Consider the following 21,250-nt stretch of genomic DNA (forward strand, 5'->3'; position numbering starts at 1 on the left):
GGCAGAGGGAAGTCAATTAGTGCCAACACAGAGCTGTGAGATTAGGGGATACTTTCCTCTGCTGGGGTCAGAATGAAGGGATGTGGAAGAATGGACTGGATGCCAAGGAGGGACCAAGCCAAGGGGAGCTCTGAGAGTCATCCTGAGGGAGTCTTTTCTTTATTTGGCAGGTGATAGGAAGGCAGCTGCTAAAGATTTTTAATAAAGGAATGAACCGAGTGTTATGGGTTGAATTGTGTTTCCTAAAAAATGTTGCAGTCCTAATGCTCAGTACCCGTGAATGGGACCTTGAGGCTAGTCACTTAGCTGTGTGTGTAACATGTGACTATGTTATTTGGAAAAAATGGTGGTTGCCAATGATTGAGTTAAGATGAGATCATTAGAAAAGTACAGCATAGAAAATATAGTCAATAATATCGTAATAATGTGTGGTGGCAGATGGTGACCACACTTACATGGTGAGCATGTGCAGTGTATAGACTTGTCAAATCAGTATGCTGTACACCTGAAACTAATATTACCTTTATGTCAAGTGTATTTCAATTTTAAAAAGGAAGAAAGCAAGCAAGTCATACTGGCAAGACATGACATTTGATCTAATATCTGAAGCATAAGCATGGGTTAAACTGTTAAAAGAAGAAGAGGGAAGGATGACCTTTGTTCTGTCCTCTAAACTGTTCTAAATAGATTTGTTCTCCCTTCCACATGAAAGCCCCCAAATGCTATGCGCATTTATCATTTAAAAAAAGATGAGGTCATTAGGGTGGACCCTAATCTGATATGACTAGTATCTTTATGAAAAGAGGAAATTGGGGCACAGGGGAAAGACAGTGGGAGCACAGGGGAAGACACAAGGAGATCGCCATCTCCAGGCCGGGCAATGCATGATCTTCAAGAACAGGAGACAAGCCTGGAACACTTCTCTCGAACGGTCCTCAGAAGGAAGCACCCCGGTGGGCACCTTCATCTCAGACCTCCAGTGATACATCTCTGTGGTGTAGGTGGCCCTGTCCACAGCACCTTGTGAAGCCCTCAGAAACACCAGCATATGTGAGGAGGTGCTCTGCTCTCTCACTGGAAAGGTTACACCCAAAACCCATGACAACCCCAAGTGCTGGTGAGTATGTGGACCAACCACAATTCTCTTACGTTGCTGGTGGGAACGTACATTGGTATATCTACTCTGGAGAAGCAAAGTATACGTATGCCGACTGACCCAGCAACTTCACTCCTGGGTATATACCCAATGCAGACGAGGGCTTCCGTCTCCCAGAAGAAATGTGATGGGTGCTACGTGCACACTGGCTTTATTCATGGTAGCCTCAGAGTGGAAACAAGCCACGTCCATCAACATGAGAAGAGATATGCAGTAACTGTGTTACTGAACAGTTTTCAGTAACAGAAAAGAACAAACTGCTGAAATACACAACACCATGGGTAAATCTCATAGACATAATGTTGAGTGAAAGAAGCCTTATATAGAGGGGTATGTGTTGTATGATTCCATCCATATGAAGTTAATCCAGGCAAAGTTAGTCTAAGGTGACAGAGGTCAGAAAAGTGCCTAACTCTGGGAGGAGGGGGGTGGGCACTGAGAGGGAGGAGGCAAGAGGGAGCACACTGGGGGCCGAAAGCATTGCCTGTCTCGGTGTAAGTGGTGATACACAGGGTGTATATATTGAAGTTGCTGTGTGCAGGGTGGGGCAGAGAATAGGGGCCATAGTTGCGAGCCATCCATACTTACTGTACAAAAATCTGCATTTTAATAAGATCTCTAGGTGATTTGAATGCACATTCAAATTGAGCAGTAGTCTTTGAGAAAGACTCTGGAATCCAGTGGGTTGGGTGTGTAAAGGGAAGGAAGGGGGGAGCTTCATGGGACCCTGGGATTCTGGCTCAGGAGAACGGGTGAACGGTAATGCCATTAACTGGGAATAGAGATGCCAAGAGGGGTGATGATGGCTGTGACATCTGATGGTGCTGTCTAGGAGGCCTTGTGTCTCAGTCATAGGAGAGAGGTCAAAGCTGGGTTAGAGGTTTGGCATCACTGTCAGGTGGGTGCTAGTTGAAGCCAAGCTGAGACCATGGAAGGAGAAGTGATAAATGGAAAAAGGGCCAGGCTGTAAATGTTTATTAATGAGTCCTGAAAAGAACGTTCAGGAGATAGGAAAACGAGGGGCAGGGTCCCAGAAACTAGGGAAGTATGCAACCAGATCAAATGCTCCAGGGAGTTAAATTCAAGATGGGAATGAGACTATGGGTTCTGCAATGTGGGGACAGAATTCAGGGTGAGGAGTGAGTGGGGTAGAGGGGAAGCACTGATGTCTCCTTCTGGCATCCTGGCTGTGGAGGGAAGGGAGAGGGTCATTACATAGTCATGGTTTGTGGAGAGTCCACGGGCCGAGTGGAAGGAGCTGGTGGAGAGACATGTAATGAAGATTTGGGAGGGAAGGGATAATTCATGGCCACATTTTCTGAAGAGGTGAGGGAGGATGAGATCCAGAGGATAAACCAAAGGAAAAGCATTGTCAAGAGGGTTGGTGTAGACAGGTACGAATGATGAGGATGGGGAGGAAGCTAAGGACAGTCAGCCTGGTTTCTTCCGTTTCTTCTGGGAAGTGGAAGACAACGGCCTCTGTTGAGAGTGACAAAGGACAGATGAGGGGGTCGTGTTTGAGGTGTAGTAAAGCAGACAGGAGAATAGCAGATGGGGTTACTGAATGAGACTGAGGGCCCAGGTCAGGTTGAGTGGATAAATGAAGTTTATTCCAGCATTTTCCAAGAATCCAAATGTAAAATATCTTCCTATTTTTCCGTTTTCTCTGAACACCTTGGCTTAGAGGCTCTTTCATCTTTTCAAATTCCACCTTTGAAAATGCAATGATTAAAACAATATGTTGCCTTTATTTGTAAATTTTGGACAGGAAATAGGAATTCTTGAGCTCAATGTTCACCTTTGCTATGAACTCCTGACATTATTTTGGACAAGTATTATAGGGAAGAAGTGAAAGCTCTCCTCAAATATTTGAAGGGATATCACACAGAAGAAAGGTTTAAATAATTTCTGCGTCTTGACAGAGGGCAGAGCAGAGGCTAATGTCTATACGTTCTGGGAACATGGTTTGGACTCCCCATGTGGAGCAGAGAAGCAGCCCTTTGGGGCAGGCTGCCTGGGGAGTGATTTGGTCTGGGAGTGTGAGAGCAGCCAGAGGAATCCAGTTCTCCCATTGGCTGGGCAATGGAAACACCATTCCTTCAGATCCTGAGATTCTCATATCTTCCACTTGCCTCTTTGTTCCACCTTCAACATCCATGCCTCATGGATGACATTTTCTGGTTCAACCTTGAGTTGAACGCCTGCAATGGCATTGTGTTGGTGGTTGGGACCCACAGGTGAATGGGATAGCCTCTGTCCACAGAGGGCTCAGGTCTTGGTAGACACTTACTGGCTCCTTCTTTCCTAAAAGGAATTATGGGTGCAGAGACAGAATAGGAGGGGCCTTCAAGGCCCAACCTCAACCTAGGATGGGAGCTCTAGCAGTGTAGTAAAAGCAGAGACTCTGAGATTCACTTTTTGGTTCAATCCTACGTCCCATGGCTAGTAAGTCTTGAAGAAGTTATTTTTTTTCTCTCAGCACCTCGGTTTCTTCATCTATAAAATAGTGATAATGATAATGGCATCTAACTCATAAAGTTGTTATTAGGGTTAAATAAGCTCAGAAGAATGTCTGGTGCATTCAGTGTCTTTTAGCTATTTATATTATTTAGTGCAGGAGGCAGCTTTTATCTTGGGAAGCTTTATTAATTATTAATAATGTTTCTTTTAAGAACACAAATCAGTCTAGTTGCATAAACACATAATAACAGAATTGGGTTGAGGGAACCAGTTGGAAATCTCAGGGAAGAAAGCAAAAATATAAAAATGGATCCCTCTCCTTTTACTTAACAGCTGAAAGGAGTAATACTCGTCACCAGAGAGAAAGAAAGAAGAGGAGCTTCTAGAGATTGTCTCCTGTGCTAGGGTTTCTGCTCACTTCCCACAGCCACCTCTGAGCCCCACAGATGCCTGGTTTTCCCTCAGCTGCTTTCCCATACAGCTGAGTGAGCAGCCGGTCCTCAGTGTGAGTGCACGCGGGATGCTGGGGCGCCAGAAGAAAAGGCAAGAAGGGCCTGAGGAGGGGTCACAGCTCTGTCATCAGCAGTTGTGTCAGTGACCACAGAGGGGCAGTCTCTGGTTGCTGCCCAGAGCATTTTGTTTCTACAACATCAGGAATAGGTTGGCCCTTCGGTTGCCTGCCTGGGGATATTATTGCATGCATCTAACTCAAGTAATTACTATTACTTCTGCACTGCAGGAGACCCCGCTGAGTCACTGGCAAAACCAGTCACCTGATGGTTTCCTTAAGGTCAGACTTAGAGTTAGCTTGGGTCTGAATTCTGACTCCGCCCCATTAGACGTGTGACCTGGGAGTGGGGTGGGGTGGGGAGTCAGGTAAACACATTCAGCCTCCGCTTCCTCCTGTGGGAAGTAAGGGTGACAAGGTTTTTGTTATGAGAAAGAAATATTATGTAAACGACTAGCAGTGCCTTGGGCATAGCAACCTGTCCATAAATGGTGATCATTATTATTGTCTATGACATGAGGTCCGTAGATGCCCAACATTGTCTGTCCTCTGACTGGGAGGAAGGAAGGCCCTCCAGCTGATCAGATGTTCTGTCCCATGTCATCTGCTGTAGGAGCGCAGTGTGGTTGTGGCCCCCTCACCCCTCTGCCCTCATCCAGATCAGCCTGTGGGAGCAAATGCCTTCAGATGGCACAGTCCCATTTTCTCCTTCTTAGTCTGCAGTCGCCTAACATATACTAGGATCCAAGGGGACTACCTTACAAGTGAACCCTGACACGGACACATCTTTCTCCCTAATGGGTTTTTGGAAATTCAGGGCCAGGACTGCCACCATTAGGGGTGATTTGGGCCAGGGCCTTTGTACTCACCACTCACTGTTCATTAATGATAAGGTTTCCCCTTTGTGTCTCAGAATTTCTTTTCTTTTCTTTTCTTTTTTTTTTTTTTTTGATCTTCAAAAGCTTCCCATGAGGATTTTGATATATAAGAGAAGTTGGGATTCTGGAGCTGAGAGGTAGCTTGGACACCAACTTGTCCAGTCTTGCATTCCTTGCTTTAAGAAAACTAAATCTCACAAAAAATTAAAAATAAAAATACCGTATGATCTAGCAATTTCACTACTGGTTATTTACCCAGAGAAAATGAAAACACGAATTTGGAAAGATAGATGCACTCTCATGTTTATTGCAGCATTGTTTATTGCCAAGATATGGTAGCAGCCCAAGTGCCCATCCACAGATGAATGGATAAAGAAGATGTGGTGTATACATACAAGGGAATATTAGCCATAAAGAAGAATGAGATCCTGTCATTTGAAACAATGTGGATAGATGGAGAGGGTGCTATGCTAAGTGAAATAAGTCAGGCAGAGAAAGACAAATACCATATGATTTCACTTATATGTGGAATCCATAAATGGAAACAAATGAATAAACAAACAGAAACAGACTCATAAATGCAGAGAACAAACTGGTGGTTGAGGGGCAGGGGGAGATGGGCAAAATGGATGAAGGGGAGTGGGAGACACAGGCTTCCAGATAAGGAAGGAATAATCACCAAGGCTGAAAGGCACAGTAGAGGACAGCCAGTGATGTTGTAAAGCGCTGTATGGTGATAGATGGTAGCTATGCTTGTGGTGAGCACAGCATAACCTATAGGGCTGCTGAATCACCATGTTGTGCATTAATGTTGTGTGTCAACTATACTTCAATTAAAAAAAAGGAAACTGAAGCTCGATACAGCACTTTATGTTTTACCGAATCATTTCACATTCACTCTCTCCCCAGTTCCTCCCAAAAATCCTTTAAGGGAGGTATTACCAGTATCCTTGTTTGTAGGTAAGGAAATTACATAATTTAGTACAGCATAATGGCATGAGTATGTGCTCCTGAGCCAGATGGGCAGGGTCAAATTCTGGCTCCACTGTTGACTAGCTTTGTGACCTTGAGGAAGTTACGTAACTTCCTTGTGCCCCATGTTCCCCATCTGTAAAGTGGAGACAGTGCCTGGTGCAATGGCAATGCTGGATACGTGTCAGCTAGTCTTATTGTCATTCCCCAAGCCAGTACACAGCAGACTAGTTGGTTCTTCCACGCATTTTACTGATCCCCTGCTATGTGCCAGTCACCGTGAAAGGTACCGAAGATACAAGGGTGAGCCGAACCAGACACTATCCCTTCCCTTATGGAGTTTAAAGTCTAGTAAGGGAGACATGCATCAATCAAAACGAACACACTAATGTAAAATTGTACTGACAGCAGGTGGCTGTGAAGGAGGCACAGATGGTGTTATAATGAGATGGTAGAGCTCATCTGGGGCTCCAGAAGGACCTCCTTGACGAAGTGAAGACCACCTTGATGTGGATGAGTGAGTTGGAATTAGCCAGATTGGGGGCTGGTTGAGAGGACAGTTAGAATGGAGCAGCGCAGTCTGGGCAGGGGCAGTGAGGACAAAGTGGAGGGACAGCACTGACACGCTGAGCTGGAGCACTGAACCAGGGCACACCCGGGGTAAGGCCAGCAGGTAGTAGGAAAAGCCTGATCATTTGGGTCCTCGTAGGCCATGTAGAAGATTCTGATCTTTGTCCTAGAAGCCAAAAAGAAGGATGGTAAGCTGAGAAGTGACAATGATCAGATCTGTGTTTTGAAAAGATTAGTATGACTGCAGAGTGGGGATATAGATTGGCCTGTGGCAAGAAGGGATGCAGGCATGATAGGTAGGAGGCCTCGGGTGACAGGGACATGGGCCCGCACGCAGAGGAGAGGTCTGTGCCAGAGGTAAAATGTGTGTCTCCTTGGCAGTCTGATTATAGCCATGGCTATGGGTGAGCTGGCCTGGGGGGGTGGGGAGACAGTCTAGAGCTGTGCCTTCCGATACAGGAACCACGAGTCACATACACCTCTTAAACCACTAAAATGTGCCTGGTCTGAATTGACATGTGCTGTAAGTATAAAATACACACTGAATTTTGAAGTATAAAATAATGTGAAATACCTCATTAATAATTTTCTATCGGTTGCATGTTGAAATGATAATATTTTGGATACATTGAATAAAATAAAATAAATAATTAAAAGTAATTTTACCAGTGTCTTTTAACTTTTTTTTATGTAGCTACTTGAAAATGACATAGGGGACTTGTGGTTCCTAGTAAGGGGGAGTTTGTGGTTCCCAGTAAGCTTCAGTTGGACAATGTCGATGTAGAGTCAGAAGGGAAGAAGGTCCAGAACCCAGTCCCAGGCAAAGAGGATGGTCAGCCAGCCCCTTAATTATTGACCACACCTAGGTGGAGCGGATTGCAGGGGGACTGGGGGCAGATAGGGAAATGGAGGGGGAGTAGGAGGTCGAGGGAGGAAAGGTTCCAGTAAGGGGAAAAAGCATGGAGTCTGGAGAGCAGGTGGGTGATTCAACCACTCCCCAAGTTTGTACCCTATGAGGTGGCTCAGCACAAAGCCGTTTGAGAGACATTTTGCCGTAGTACAGACGAGATTCCTACTTGCCAGGCTCGGCTCTGTGCTTGGTTAAATGTCTGCATCAAGCTCTCAGCTTAGGGCCGAAGGAAGCAGACTATTTCATAATAACTTGACTAATTCTTAAATATTATTTCCCACAAATCCACCTTTATCTTTATGTGGGCAAAAAGGTCCGTCCCACCTGATGGGGAAGGAGCGGCACCAGACCCACCAGGCAGTGGTTTCGAAGTTGTGGTCTTAGTTTTCGCGCCCATCACGCGACGAGTGGGTAGGTGAGTTTAAGGCCCCTCCCCCTCCCGCAGCCTGGGTTTGCGGCTGCGTGACCTAAACAGCTAGGTGTGTGGTTCTTTACAGCTGAACACGGGGAAAGGCGGCGTTGCCGAGTGAGGTTGTGTGTGTGAGAGTGTTGAGAATGGGGGTGAGGGTGGGGGTGGGCGGTGCCTGGTGCAAAAACCCAGTTCCACTCCCGTCAAAAGGAAACTCAAGGGAAAACTGCTCACTTCATCTTGGACATGTTTTCCAGCTATAATTGGGAAATATGCAAATGAAGGGCCCACACGGTCTGAAAGGGGCAAATCGCTATAAGCGAGGGACATGGGGAAACGGGGCTCTCCCCCGGGGAGCCTTGGCACCGCGCGCGCCCTTAAGTGGACGCCCTCGGAGGAAAGGCAGCGGAGGCTGGGCGCCGGTGCGTCCCGGCCCGGCCGCGGCCACCGCCCGGGGACACCCCGAGGCCCGGCCCCCGCCCCGCCCCCGCTCCACCCCCACCCCTGCCGTGCGGTCGGGGCCTCAGCGACCCAGGGTGCTGCCTCTTCCGCCGCCGCCTCCAGGCGCGCTAGTCTGCGGGGTCTCCTCCGAGCGGGGCCCGCCGCCCGCCGCAGCCTCCCTTAGTCCCCTGGCGCTGCGAGGTGGCCCGCAGTAGTGTCCCCCACGGCGCCCCAGTAGGTCGGGGTAGAGCGGCTGGCTTTGTTCCCTGAGACCCGACGGCACGGGGGCCCGTGCGTCTGGCGGCCGCGGCGGCGGCACTGCAGTGGTGGAAGCCCCGCCGGCCCGCCCGCCCGGAGCCGGGCGCTCGCAATGCACCAGCGCGGGCGCCGAGCGCGCGGAGCCTCGTCGGGCCGGCCAGGCCCCCTGGCCGAGAGAGTCCCCCGCGCCCTCCTGCGTTAACTGCTGGAGTCCGCCTCCTCCCCGGCCCGCTCGCCGCTCGCCGCAGTACAAGCCGCCTCCCCGCCCCCGCCCCCCGCGCCGCCGCCGCCGCCGCCGCAGGAGAGGGAGGGAGGGACGGAGAGAGGGAGGGAGGGAAGGAGGCGGCGGGGCCGAGCCCAGAGCCCGTCCCGGGCGCTGGTAAGCGAGCTCCGGCCGCGGCGGGAGGCGCCATCCGGGGGCCGCCGGGCAGCCGCGGCGCGCCTCGCCCTCTGATCGTCTCGCAGCTGCCTCCCCCGCCGACCCGGCCGCATCCTTCCCGCGGTGGGGAAAGAAGCTCCCCCCCCCCCCCCCACCCTCCGCGGAGCAGAGACTCATTTTTTTTTTCCTCCTCGGGAGGCTGTCGCCACCTGGATTGCCAAGTGTGAGGGGTCCGGGAGGCGGGGACCGGAGCACCGTGACCCGCCATGGCTCAAGCGGCTAAACAGCTGAAGAAAATCAAAGACATCGAGGCGCAGGCCCTCCAGGAGCAGAAGGAGAAGGAAGAATCCAACAGGAAGCGGAGGAACCGCTCCCGTGACCGAAAGAAGAAGGTAAGAGGGGGGCGGCGGCGACAGCCCAGCGGCAGAGGCGCCCTGGAGGTGGCCGCTGCGGGAAGGGGCTCGGCAGACCTAAGAACATGGTGGGGGCCCGGGGGCCCGGGCGCCGGCGGAGTTGATGCCGCTCGAAAGTGGAGGGCGCGGGGTGGGAGAGGAGGAGGGAAGAGGCTTCGGTGCGGCGGGGCAGAGGACAGGGCAAGAGGCTGGAAGGGCAGAGCGGGCGGCCAGGAGGCTGAGGTCGCGCAGAAGCAGGCCCTCCCGCCGGCCGCGGAGACCTTTCAGCACCTTGGACAGATGCCGTCAAGCTCGCCGCGCTCTGGGAGGAACTTTTCCGGCCTCCCGGCGGCGGGCGAGGGTGACTGGCTGCTCCGCTCCGTCTCGCCGCCTCTCCTGGTTTTGCAAGGAAGCTGGTGTGGGGAAATGCGGCTCTGGGCTCCGGAGGCTGCCCTGCCCGGCGCCTTCCCCGGTGATCCACACTCTGACAAGGAGAGCTTCGTTCCCAGATCTCTGAACGAGGGGTATTCCAGTCCTTCCTCGACCCTTCTCGAGCCTAGGAAGCGCCTTTCCTAACCCTCTAGGTCCGGCGGCTGAAGGCATGTCCCCGGGGCATTTGGCAACATCTTGTGTTCTGGTCACTCAAGATGAGCGACTGATGGCCAGGAGGGGAAGTTCCTTTGGAAGCCAGACACGGGTGCTGTCCAGCTTGGCCCAAGGGCCTGGTCAGAGAACAGGTCTGCCTTTTGTGAAGGAGTGCCACACAAGATATCTCCATGACCCAGACCCCTTAGGTCAACTGTCCGTGCGTGCGTTGAGCACTTCCCTTCTGGGTCTGGGGTCTCCCTACCCCTGACTCAAAGCACCTTTAGAAACACCTTTGGTGAGAAACACCTCTTAGTCTGAAACACCTTTGATTGTGAAGAGAGGGTGCATTTAACTGGGCAGAGGGCTCTGGACCCCCTGAGAGGTGTTTTAGAGCCCCCCATAGAGGAGGCCCAGAGTACACGGATGCAGTTCTGGGAACTGGAAGTAGGGCTGAACTCCAGTGTCAGGAGAGCCATTTTAACCCGCAGGAGTTGATGTGGGGCACAGCCTACAAGCCTCCTCACCAGGGAATGGGGCCCCCAGGGTTCCGGGGGCAGAGGCATTGGTCTTGGTTGAGAAGGAAACATATTTTTTTTCTTTCTTTCTGAAATTGTCTCACTCTGAGAAAGAAGTTTGGAGCCTTGGTTGACAGCAGAGTGTGGAGAACAGACTGCTTGTGGGTCACACTCCGCTTACCAGTTGGTCAGCAAGACGAACATGCAGCCTTTTCCTAGAGATGAGACACAGGGCCAGAGATGTTCTTGATTGTAACCAAAGTAACCATCCCACTCTAGGCGTCCCTGCACCCCTTCAAAAGCCAGCCCCTCTTCCCTCAAGGGATTTCCATCGTGTGTGTAAATAGTAGTTTCACAAAGGCACCACCCCTTTAGCAGGACCGAAAAAGAGGCCTTCCCCAAACCTATGGTGAATCAGAGTTTGGGTTGGTGCCACTTGGAGAATCTCAAGTCCTTCTGCTAGGGTCTGAAATACCAGAGCCCATCCTGTGAGTCAGGCAGGGGGAAGTCTGGTTATATCTGACAGTGTTCACCCACTTTCTTGGCATGAATGTAAACTTCTTGTTAGGAAAGCGTGCTCTCTATTTCCACTCCTGCCTATCGCTTTAGGAGCCAAGCCGATCCTCTCCCAAACTGCTCACTCAGTGTTTTTATCTCACTTCTTCCTCTGGAGCTTCTTCCTTGATGCTCCTGATACCTTAACTATTTTTTTTTTTTTTTTTTGAGCAGTAGTCAAAAAAGAACTCTCCCTTCTTCTCTTCTTTGGTTCCTTTCCATCCTGTGAAGCTCCCATCAATATAAGTCTGAATCCCGACTGTATATAATACACTGTCATAAAAGTGGCAAGGTCAATATTCTTTTTAATTCTTTGGTCTTAATCTTCATATTCTTATAGCCTTTATGTCCATTTTGAGTGCTAGACGAAAGCATATTTCCCTCCTCCTGAGTTGTGTTGTTTTACTAGCTGGTTGTAGCATACTGCGTCAGTGAGCATTCAGAAATCTTCCATACAGATATTCATTATTGTATGCAGCACCCTGGATGCTAGGATTGATACAACAATAATAAGGAAATCTTAATTTAATGTGATCGTGATGACATATGCTCTGAGAGCTGGTCTTTTGGGTGAGGATATGGCATGGGGTGAGCTGTGGGGTGCTTCATTTATATTTCGTAACGATTGTGAGTACTCTGAGCTATTGGTGTGGTCTTGAGAGCCATCTCAGAGAATAGAGTTAAAATTTCTAGCAAAATACAAAATCACAAGAAGGTGGAAGGCCCTCAAGGGAAAGGTGAGGGAGGCAGGGCGATGCAGAAAGAGAGATTTAGAGAAGGCAGAGGAAGCTCCTGCAGGGGCTGGGAAGCAGATGGCCAGGGTTGAAGGTTCATATAAGGTAAAGTCCAACTTAGGCCCAATTTTTACAAATGAGGTGACGCTTTAAGGGAGGGATTCTTAAAACCAAGCAGCTGAGGACTTTACAGTTGGTCACCACAGACTGGGGCTGCTGTGGAACCATCCTTATCATCAGCACCAAAAGAGAACTTCATAAATGCAAATGAACATTTTATTCCCGTGAACTGGTAATTCCTATGAATATACTGCTGAGCCAGGGGCATTCGGAATTTACTAAAAGGAAAGGTGTTTGTCCAGTGGGTAACCTACTTAGCAGGGACTGACTGAGCAGCACCAAATCCCTCCCCATTTGTAGAAATAATTGTGGTTGTAACTTCAACAGTGGTTGCAGTTTTTACAGTTGATGATATTGTGTGGGAAGGCACTTGCTGAGGGGTGCTGTGCAACGGTGGATGGAGGCTGATGTTGTGACGCACTGACTGACACAGATAGAAACCACCTCGACACAGGGAATTGAGCTAAAACTCTGGAGCTCTAAAAATGCCTGCATTCTTCTGGGGCTTCATTCAGTTTTCTGTTTGTGTAGCACGCATCCTTGTCAGATGCTGGCTGTTGGAGCTGCAGCTTTAAAAAAAAAAATCCAGAATTTATGACATTTACTGATAAGTCCCTCTGCTTCTGAAGGTTGGGATGGAAATAAATAAATCACAAAGCATGTGTAAAGTAGGCATTTGCATTAAGAATGAAAGGTTTCTAAGGCTGAGGACGCCTTTGGCACAAGAATGTGTGTGCTTTTTATGTTTACCCAGAGCTTGAGGTTAGGGGAGGAGGGCAGGGAGGTTGGAGAGAGAGTGAGGCCCAGGATGGGTGAGGAGGAAGAGGGTCAGAATGAAATAAAGGAAGAGAGGATGAAGGGGGCTGGGGAATGGATTAGAAGAGAGGGGGGTGGGCATCTCAGCCCTACCATAAGGGGTTACACTAATCCTGCTACCTGAATACCTGCGAGTTTGCTGGGATAGTGTTTACTGAGCTCTCTCCTTGTCCCTGGTCTGTCCACTTACTTCATCCTCTGGTTTTGGTAAGGAAAAGATCACACCCTATTCCTAGCTGTGTGCCCAGTACCTGACGCACATGGTCACGCAGTAAATGTGTATGGGATGACTGATGGAACAAGCAGATTAATGCATTTGTCTCTGCTTGCCTTGGTGTTGTCTTGGTCATAGGTATGTGTTCAGGGGAACACTACACTCTTTGACGGTCTTTTGGGGGCATCTGAAGAAAGCCTGCTATTTCTTTCTTTCTTTTTTTTTTTTTTTTTTCTAATCATTTGCAAAGCAATAGAGAGTCATAGGCAGGCGGTGGAACGATCTAATTTTTTGGTGCAGTGAATTCTACCACTGAGCATGGAGTTAGTTCCTTGCAGGGTCTCTGCTGCACTAAATGTCAAGTGGTTTTAGCCATTTGGAACAACAGTGGTTTGCACAGGGCCTCGAGAAGCCAAGAAGAAGGGGGCAGAGAAAAACTAAGCAAGCAGAGTAGTGGAAAGTGGCCTTCACCGCTTCACTGTGCAGCAGGGCCTGTCGGTCCTTCCAGACTATGCAAGGCTCCCCAAAGAGTGCTTGACCTCCCTAGCACAGCAGGGCAAGGCCTAGCTCCTGGGCTGCAGAGGTGTCTTTGTTTGGTCCCGCGATGGGACTTGCAGGGGACACTTGGGGTGACCTGCATGAATCTGAAGTGGTGAGGAAGGTGGGGGAGGGGTGAGCAAGAGTGGGATGAAAGGAAGGAAGGTAAGCAGGAAGGTCTTGCCTCCTAATTGTCAGGGGCTTGAATGTAAATTTTTGTTGTTATCTGCAGGTGACTTTATACATTCAATCTGTGATAGAGCGGACAGGATCCAAAGAGACTGGTGTTCATCACATTATCTTGAAACCTAGGTTCTGTTGCCACACCATATCGCTAGTCTATGTTGCAGTATTAATTGATATTTGTTTATAAAGTCTCTATTTGGCTTTTGAATAGCATAATGATGGTACATTGCACGTTAATTATTAAACGTGCTAGAATATTAGTTGTGAGGCTTGAAAATACACCCCAACTTTGGTAACCCTGCTTTGGCAACTTTTCTTCTTTTAGTACCTCAGGACCCTCAAAAAAATGGAAGTAGCCTTGCCCTTCTAGAGCTCTGGGAGGTGCTGGCAGTGGCTGATGGTGTGGAAACTTTCCCAGCCTGCTCTGTGTTCATCTCCAACCCAGCGCTTCCCTCCCGTTGCAAGGGCGATGGCGGCTGGAGCTGTTCCCTGTGTGGTCCTGTCACCCCTCAGCCATGTACTAGACTAAGAGAGCAGGATTTTGTGAGCACAAACACTACACCCTCAGTTATGTCCAGCATTATATGGTTTGCACATCTTTAAACAATTTTTTTAATGTTTATTTATTAACATTAATGAGAGAGAGGGAGAGAGACAGAGTGTGAGCAGGGGAGGGGCAGAGAGAGAGGGAGACAGAATCAGAAGTAGGCTTCAGGCGCTGAGCTGTCAGCACAGAGCCTGATGTGGGGCTTGAACCCACAGATGGCAAGATCATGACCTGAGCCGAAGTCGGTTGCTTAAACGACTGAGCCACCCAGGTGCCCCTATGTTTTGCACGTCTTTTGCTCCTCACAGCCACTGCTCAAAGCAGGGGGGGGCAGCAGACGAAATTCAGAGCCTGAACGCAAATGGCTTCCCTGTGAAGGGGACCATGAGTTGGCCCGTGCGACCTGTCTCTCCTCTTGTTCACCCTAGCAAATAGCTTGCTCACTACTTCTGCTTATCTCCTCTCAGTATGGCTTTTTCTTAAACTCAGTCCAAGGTTTCTTCCCTTTCCTTCCAATAAAAATGAATAGGCGTTAGCAAATGGTCACTGTGTGCCAGGCACTTTGCATGTATGTTAACTCATCTCCGTGCTTTGCCTCTGTAATGCCTTTGTACAGGTGTGCCTCTCATGCATTTCTTCCTCCTTTAATGTCAAAGCCCATCACTGCATTCTTCAAGAAACCCTTCCTGAATGCCCCCTCCTCACCTCACCTCCATTAGTCTTTCTCTACCTTAAGTCGGCCTTTGTTCTGGGTTGTGTGTGTGCGCGTGTGTATGGCATGCATTCTTGTTTTAGCCTTTCGACTAAACTGTAAGCTTCTTGAAGCCAAAGCCTGAGTCTTTGGACATAACCATCCAATAAATATTTATGGCTTGAATTGATTCAGAAGCTACATTGAACTGGTCCAGATATTGTATCTTGGTCTTTCTATTTGATTTTGGAAGAGTTGGCCCTGTAGAATTGGAACAAAGTAAGTCTATTTTTTCTCTGAATTATTCTGACTAAAGCAAAGTCATCAATGTTTGGTTTTTGAAAAAGGCAAATAAGCTTTGCTTGGCTCCGTATCTCCATCTCTGTTCCCGAAAACAGCTCAAAAGCCTCCCTCTGACAGAGTGCTAGGCTAGGAGTCAGATGCCTGACTCCTACTTTCAGCTACACGTGCATGAATAAGCCTCTGAATTTCTCTGTGCCTCAGTTTGCTCATCTGTAAAATAGGGATGAGAATCATGTGAGTGAGCTTTGTGAACTTTAAAACTCCCGTAATATTTAAAGGGTTATAGTTAATAACGTAATGATTATTAATTAAATTATTCTTTCTAATGCATCCAATGCCACAGCTTGCCTGGCCTTCCTGTGGTGGTATGAAAGTTCGTGTGTGCCTGGGAAGGCCAGCACATTATTATTTCAGTGCTGGTATGTGAGAAAAGGGTGCTTTAAATCATATCTTCATTTCATTTTCAGGAAAGGAATGAATTTCCTATTTTGACAAGATTTATTATTGCAGACTTAGTTATCTCCATGGGTCCAGTCCCAAATTTTGAGATGGGCTTTATTAAAGTCCCACATGGCAATGGTAGCTGTATATCAAAAGGGGAACATAAAAGTGGTTCCTAAATTTTCTGGGAATACCGTCACTGATAGGGCCACAGCCGATAAATCTGGGGTGTGGAATATCACAGATAATGGAACACATGGTGTTACGGGCAGGCCAGACTCCTCCGGAGGGACTCTGCATCTTAGGAGCAGAACACATCCACCAAGAAAGGAGAATTTGCATTATGGCCACTCAAAGCTAAAGCAAAGATGATTTAATGGCCAGCCAATTAAACACACACACACACACACACACACACACAAACTTTTTTTTCATTTGCTTAAATGTGACTAGAGGCTTCCCTTCAAAGAACATTTCTCTGTGTCTTTGCTAAGGTGATAATACATTTTCTGTTTCAGTTCGCACATTTTTGTCCATTTCAGAGCATCATTGACACTGATACTGCAACGCAAGCTGCTTTGTTTATCAAAGGAGGGGTCTGTATTTATTGAGAGCCTGCACACCCTACAGGCGTTATCTCACTGGAGCCTTGCAGAGCGGGGCTCAGACCCAGCCTGGCTTCAGAGCTTATTCACAGACCTCGGCACTACACCGCCTTTTTAGGTATTTGATGTACCCTCAGGATATTCAATTTGAGGTGGTGTGAGGCACTGAGAGGGGAGGCAGAGCTGATGATATTCCCCCTGCCTTCACAGGAAGGACTTGCAAATTAGTGGGAAAGCTGCCAGAGGAGGAAGTTAGCCCAGGCAGAATGGAGGCAGGTGATTTGGGCTTAGGACGGAAGTGCTGGCAGCCGGATTCCAGTTGGAACATGCATGTCCGGAGGCCCCTCTGTAGGTCTCAGGAGCAGTGCGTGTGATGGTAAGGAGTCTGCCCAGGCATTTGGATTAAGACAACAGGCCAAATAAAAGAGTGGATGAAAATCGAATCCTGGGGATTACCTGCTCTATTTCTGGCTCTTCTGCCTCACAAAATGGTTATTTCCCCTTTATTTTCTATTTTGGAGATTTCTCTCCCTATCATATAATCAGCATCTTCTCTGTATCATGGCCTAATAATGTGTAGCTACAGAGTGCCCATATTTATGCCATTATCGTCTATTCTTTTCTTCCTATCTGGGACTTTTGCTAGTTATGTGGAGGAATCCCTGGACCTCTGGGGCCCTGGGCCTTCACATAAAGTGCTTGCCAGCAACTGGACTTGGTGTTAGGGGTGTGAGGCACAGTGGGGACAGGAGGTGAGCATGGCTTGGCTCTTGCCTGGAGTTCTCCCATCCACCCATCACCAGGATGCCCATGGTTTCATTTGCTGCCCTGAAGAAGTCAAGTGGGTTAAGTAAGGCCCAGGGAGCAGAATGCAGTCAGGAAGAAGAGAGGCACAGGAGGTTAGAAGGCACCGAGTGTCATTAAAGTAGCACTGGGAGAGGTGAGGGTGGTGCAAGAGGAAGCAATACAGGAAAAAGAAAGACGCTTCTAAAATCAGTTCTGAGATTGAAAAGGCAGCCCCCAAACACTCAAGGTGAGACCCACAGGAAAAGAGAGAAGAGATTGTGGGTCCAGTGGCCCCTCAACTTTGCTAGTATCAGAACCAGCTAGGGGAGAGGCCTTCTTACACGCAGACCTGCCCTGTCTCCACCTGCAGAGTCTGACACCGGATGTGGGCGGGGCCAGGCACTTGTGGCCAGCGAGCTCCCCTCAGACAATGCTCGATGCTCATGCTCAAGTGGAGCAGACCCAGAGAGCCTTCATTCTGGTAGAGCCATAGGCTTACCTCTCCACAGCCCTGACCACATGCTCAAGTCAACCCTTTACTTGCCCACTTCCTTTGGGGAATTAGATACAGAATAAAATAATAAGTCAGTTCAAATCCTCCACTCCTTGCTTCTTTCCTTCATCTCCTGGTTTGATCTTCCCTTAGTCTTGTCACATACCATCATCTTGTTTCTGTAGCTCTCCTAGAACAAAGGGTCTCCGGTGTGCTTTCGGCAAGCTTCACCTGAGCCGGGGCTTGCAGCTGGTCAAGCCTGGCCCCACCCCACACACACATCTGTCCCCAGTTCCCCATAAGAAGCAGGCAGGTAGAAGGTTGGCTTTAGCACTGTGTCCAGTCCGATGGGAGAAGTAAACCTGGCCAGGGCCAGAGATGGCCTGGGGAAGGGGCCTGGGAGGCTTCCAGGGGTAGAGGCTGGGTCTTCAGTGGGGCAGGACATTCAGGTGAGACGATAGCAAGTGTGGAAGGTGAGCAAGAGAGTCTGGAGGGGGAGGTGGTCTGGGGACTGTGGGCCCAATAGCAGAAGCAGAGAAATCAGCATGAAGGAGCTCTGGAAGAGGCTGCAGAGAAAACTGAGGCAGGGCCCCAGCATGTCCAAAGGGCAGAGGAGACCCTGAGGGGCTCCAGGCAGAAGTCTGAAAGGCTCCTGTGCCTTCACACAGAAACTCTGTGACATGCTGAGGTATAATTGAGCTGAAGGACAGGCTGGTTGGAGCTGGGGCAGCTCTTAGGGATGGAAAACATGTGGCAAGCGAGCTATTTGAGTGGTGGAGAAAGTTGGCCTTTGTGAGTAATAGAGTGGGTGCGAATACGTAGTCAAGGATGATCTGTAGTAGGTTTCCTTTGACATATGTTAACGTATTTGCATATGTGTGTGATTAAATGTCCACGAGACCTCATTTCTGACTTGATGTTGGGGTAGTCAGTTGGTGATGCCTTTCACTGAGCTAGGAAAGAGGAGGGGAACAGGTTAGGAGGAAAATGATGAGTCCTTTTGGGGACCTATCTTGCTTCCTAGAGCTCTCGGATGATAGAAGGAGAGAGCTCATAGAAAAGGTTCTTAAATATCAGGGAGTCTGTCAGGCTGGTGGTGGAAAAGAGAGGTGTCAGTTCCAATCTGCACTCTCCAGCAAGGCCCTGGAGTGCAGATCTTCTGAGTGATTTCTTTAACCCGGGCACATGCATGTGACAAAGCCTACTGGCCATGTGAAACTAAGAGATCTGACTGGTGGGTACTAATGGTGGGGGTGGGGTAGGCGGGAAAAGCAAGTCCCAGAGGTTGGGGCGGGCTGTAGGGAGGCAGCACTAACGTACTTTTCTACAAAGGACTTGAGCACCATCACCTATATAGCAAAATGCTAGGCATTCACTAAAAAATGATGCTTAAAAAGAATTTGTTTTTAAGAATATGTTTCTAATGAAGAAAGTGGGAATAGGTTTAAGATGTAATGTAATTAAAAATGCAATGTAATGAAATTAAAAGAAAAGACAGAGAATGCCCTGCTTGTCAGAAAGCGTAGCCGGCCTTCTCTGCCCATGTGTCTGGAGGTGAAAGCTGGGATTTATAGATGACGTCACACTCCCAATGAAGAATTCCAAGGTGATGTGGACTAGAGCCAAGTAGGTAACAGAATGTACTGGCTCAAAATGGAGCTGGAGTGTGGTCCCAAAAGTCTGGGCAGTTGGGTCTTGGCATGTGAAGCCATCCGTTGTAAACCAACTTGAAAATGTGTATGTGTTGGGTCTAATACTCCATTTTGCAGCCAGAGCGATCTTCCAAAAATGCAAATCAGATTTCGACACTCCTCCTTTAAGTCCTTCAGTGGCTTCCTAATTGCCCTTAGCATAAAGTCCAGGCTCATTACTCTGGGCTCCCTAGACTCCCTCCTCCCTCCATCTAGCCCATCACTGCCTTTTTCATTTCATCTCTTTTTTTTCTACATGCTGCACTCTGCTGGACTCTGAGCTTCTTCTAGGACTTTGGATATGTGCGCTTTCTCTGCCTTTAGATCTTGCCATCTGTTGAGTCTTTTTTCTTTAAGTCAGTTCTACACCCAATGTGGGGCTTGAACTCCTGACCCCAAGATCAAGAATCACATGCTCTGCCTACTGAGCCAGCCAGGTGCCCCTGTCTGCTGAGTGATTTGCCCCACACACTAATGCTAGCTTCTCTGTTAGAATTCAGTGTGAGAATTGCCTCCCTAGTCCTAGATGAGGTTAGGCTACCCTGACGGGTAGTACTCCAGTATGCTCATGTGCAGGGTGACCAGAAGATGAAAAGGACTTCAGTGCATGTCAGGAAGTCATGTTTGATGGTGATATTGAAGCAGTGATGAATACATGTGAGCTCTGGAATGAGATGGATTCTGAAGGTCGTGGGTTGGTGTTCTGGCTCAGACGTGGACTGGCTAGGTGACTTTGGGCAAGTTGCTCAGTTACACTCCCTGAGTCTCACTTTTGCCATGTATAAGGTGGAGAAAATAATACGTACCACTAAACCATGCAGGGTTTATTGGGAGGATTGAATGAGTTAATATATATAAAGCACCCTGGGATATAGAAAGGACTCAATAATAAATGCCTGCTCCAAAGTCTGGTCCCACTTAGCAAAATTCTCACCTTGTATATAAATATGGTGAGTTCCTTTCCAGAGATGGCCGTCAAGATTACATCCCAGTGTTGGTAGTACTCATCTAGTATTGCTGCCGATTTCTTAAATGAATTAGGAAAGACTGTGGAGAAATGTGAAACTGATCTAAAAACTCCAATTAAAGCGAAGAAGAATCAGAAACAGCTCAAGTCAGAAAGGCTTCAAAGTCTGCAATGTCCGTAGAATTGTATTGAACTGATGGATGTTCTAGATCCTCCTGTGGCACATATTTTTGGCAAATTCACTTGAATGCCATTTGAAAGAGCAGCTTGGGTCTCTGCCACTCTGGAAACCAGCACGCTGCCCTGTTGGTCTTCAGTGCAGTAGTGCTGGTGGGCAGGGCAGGCCCCTTGCTCAGCTACCCCTGCCTTGGGGTGCCATGGGTGGGGCCGGCCCATGACAGATTCAGTCCCTGAGGCTTCTCCGCTTCGGGACAGCTGGAAGGGACCCAGTCTTATCTACTGACATTGAACAGTGTCTTTGGCACCAAGATGCTATGGCAGGGCTCTTGGGCAGGTGTGTTTCACTATCCTCTTTAGGTAGAACAAATCAAAGTCAAAGTTTGTCTTCTAACATCATCTTCTTGCTTGTCACCTGTGCCTTAGCCTTTGACCTTGTTGTTCTTGAGCAGACCTGCATTTGAAGGACGTCCGGTCTACAAGCCACGTGATTGAGTCTTAGCACTTTAACCCCACATCAGTATCGCCTCTGCACACGACAGAACTTAAAAAGGCAGTTGGAAAAAACGTTATGATTCTGTACCAAGGTAAAGCTATACCATCATTAGATTCTTCAGGAAGAACTTTTAAGGATGTTACCCATGAATCCTCCTTTCTCTGCCCTGTCCATATCTCCACTGCTCTTGAGCACGTATCATTCCTACAATAACCTCCTCTAGTCTTGCCTTTCTGGTCTGGTCTTGACCTTAGAGCAAGAGTCATGCTTTTACAAAGACCATTTGCTAGCCGGCACTCCCCTTCATGAGGACCTTTCAGTTACTTCCTGTTGCCATTAGGGTAGAGTCAAACTCTTTCCCTGAGCTCCTGAAGCCATTCTTGATCTGCCTGCCACTGGGTCTTATCCCTCATCGCCTCCCATGCTGTGCTCCTGGGGCTGGTGGTGCCCCTGCA

At 48.6% G+C, this 21,250-nt stretch overlaps 1 protein-coding gene across 2 annotated transcripts in view; it reads left to right on the forward strand.

The window, feature by feature from the left end:
- The first annotated feature begins 9,128 nt into the window (after positions 1 to 9,128).
- ANK1 (ankyrin 1) overlaps positions 9,129 to 21,250 on the forward strand; it is a 218,031-nt gene continuing 205,909 nt past the window's right edge. The window contains exon 1 of one of the 2 annotated variants that reach the window (XM_042934750.1): positions 9,129 to 9,333. In XM_042934750.1, the coding sequence (XP_042790684.1) occupies positions 9,208 to 9,333 (126 nt within the window). In that variant the 5' untranslated portion in view covers positions 9,129 to 9,207. The remainder of the gene's footprint in view (positions 9,334 to 21,250) is intronic. The other variant, XM_042934751.1, reaches the window with a different exon arrangement.

The sequence above is a fragment of the Panthera leo genome, chromosome B1 (genome assembly GCF_018350215.1).
Source record: "Panthera leo isolate Ple1 chromosome B1, P.leo_Ple1_pat1.1, whole genome shotgun sequence".
NCBI classification, from domain to species: domain Eukaryota; kingdom Metazoa; phylum Chordata; class Mammalia; order Carnivora; family Felidae; genus Panthera; species Panthera leo.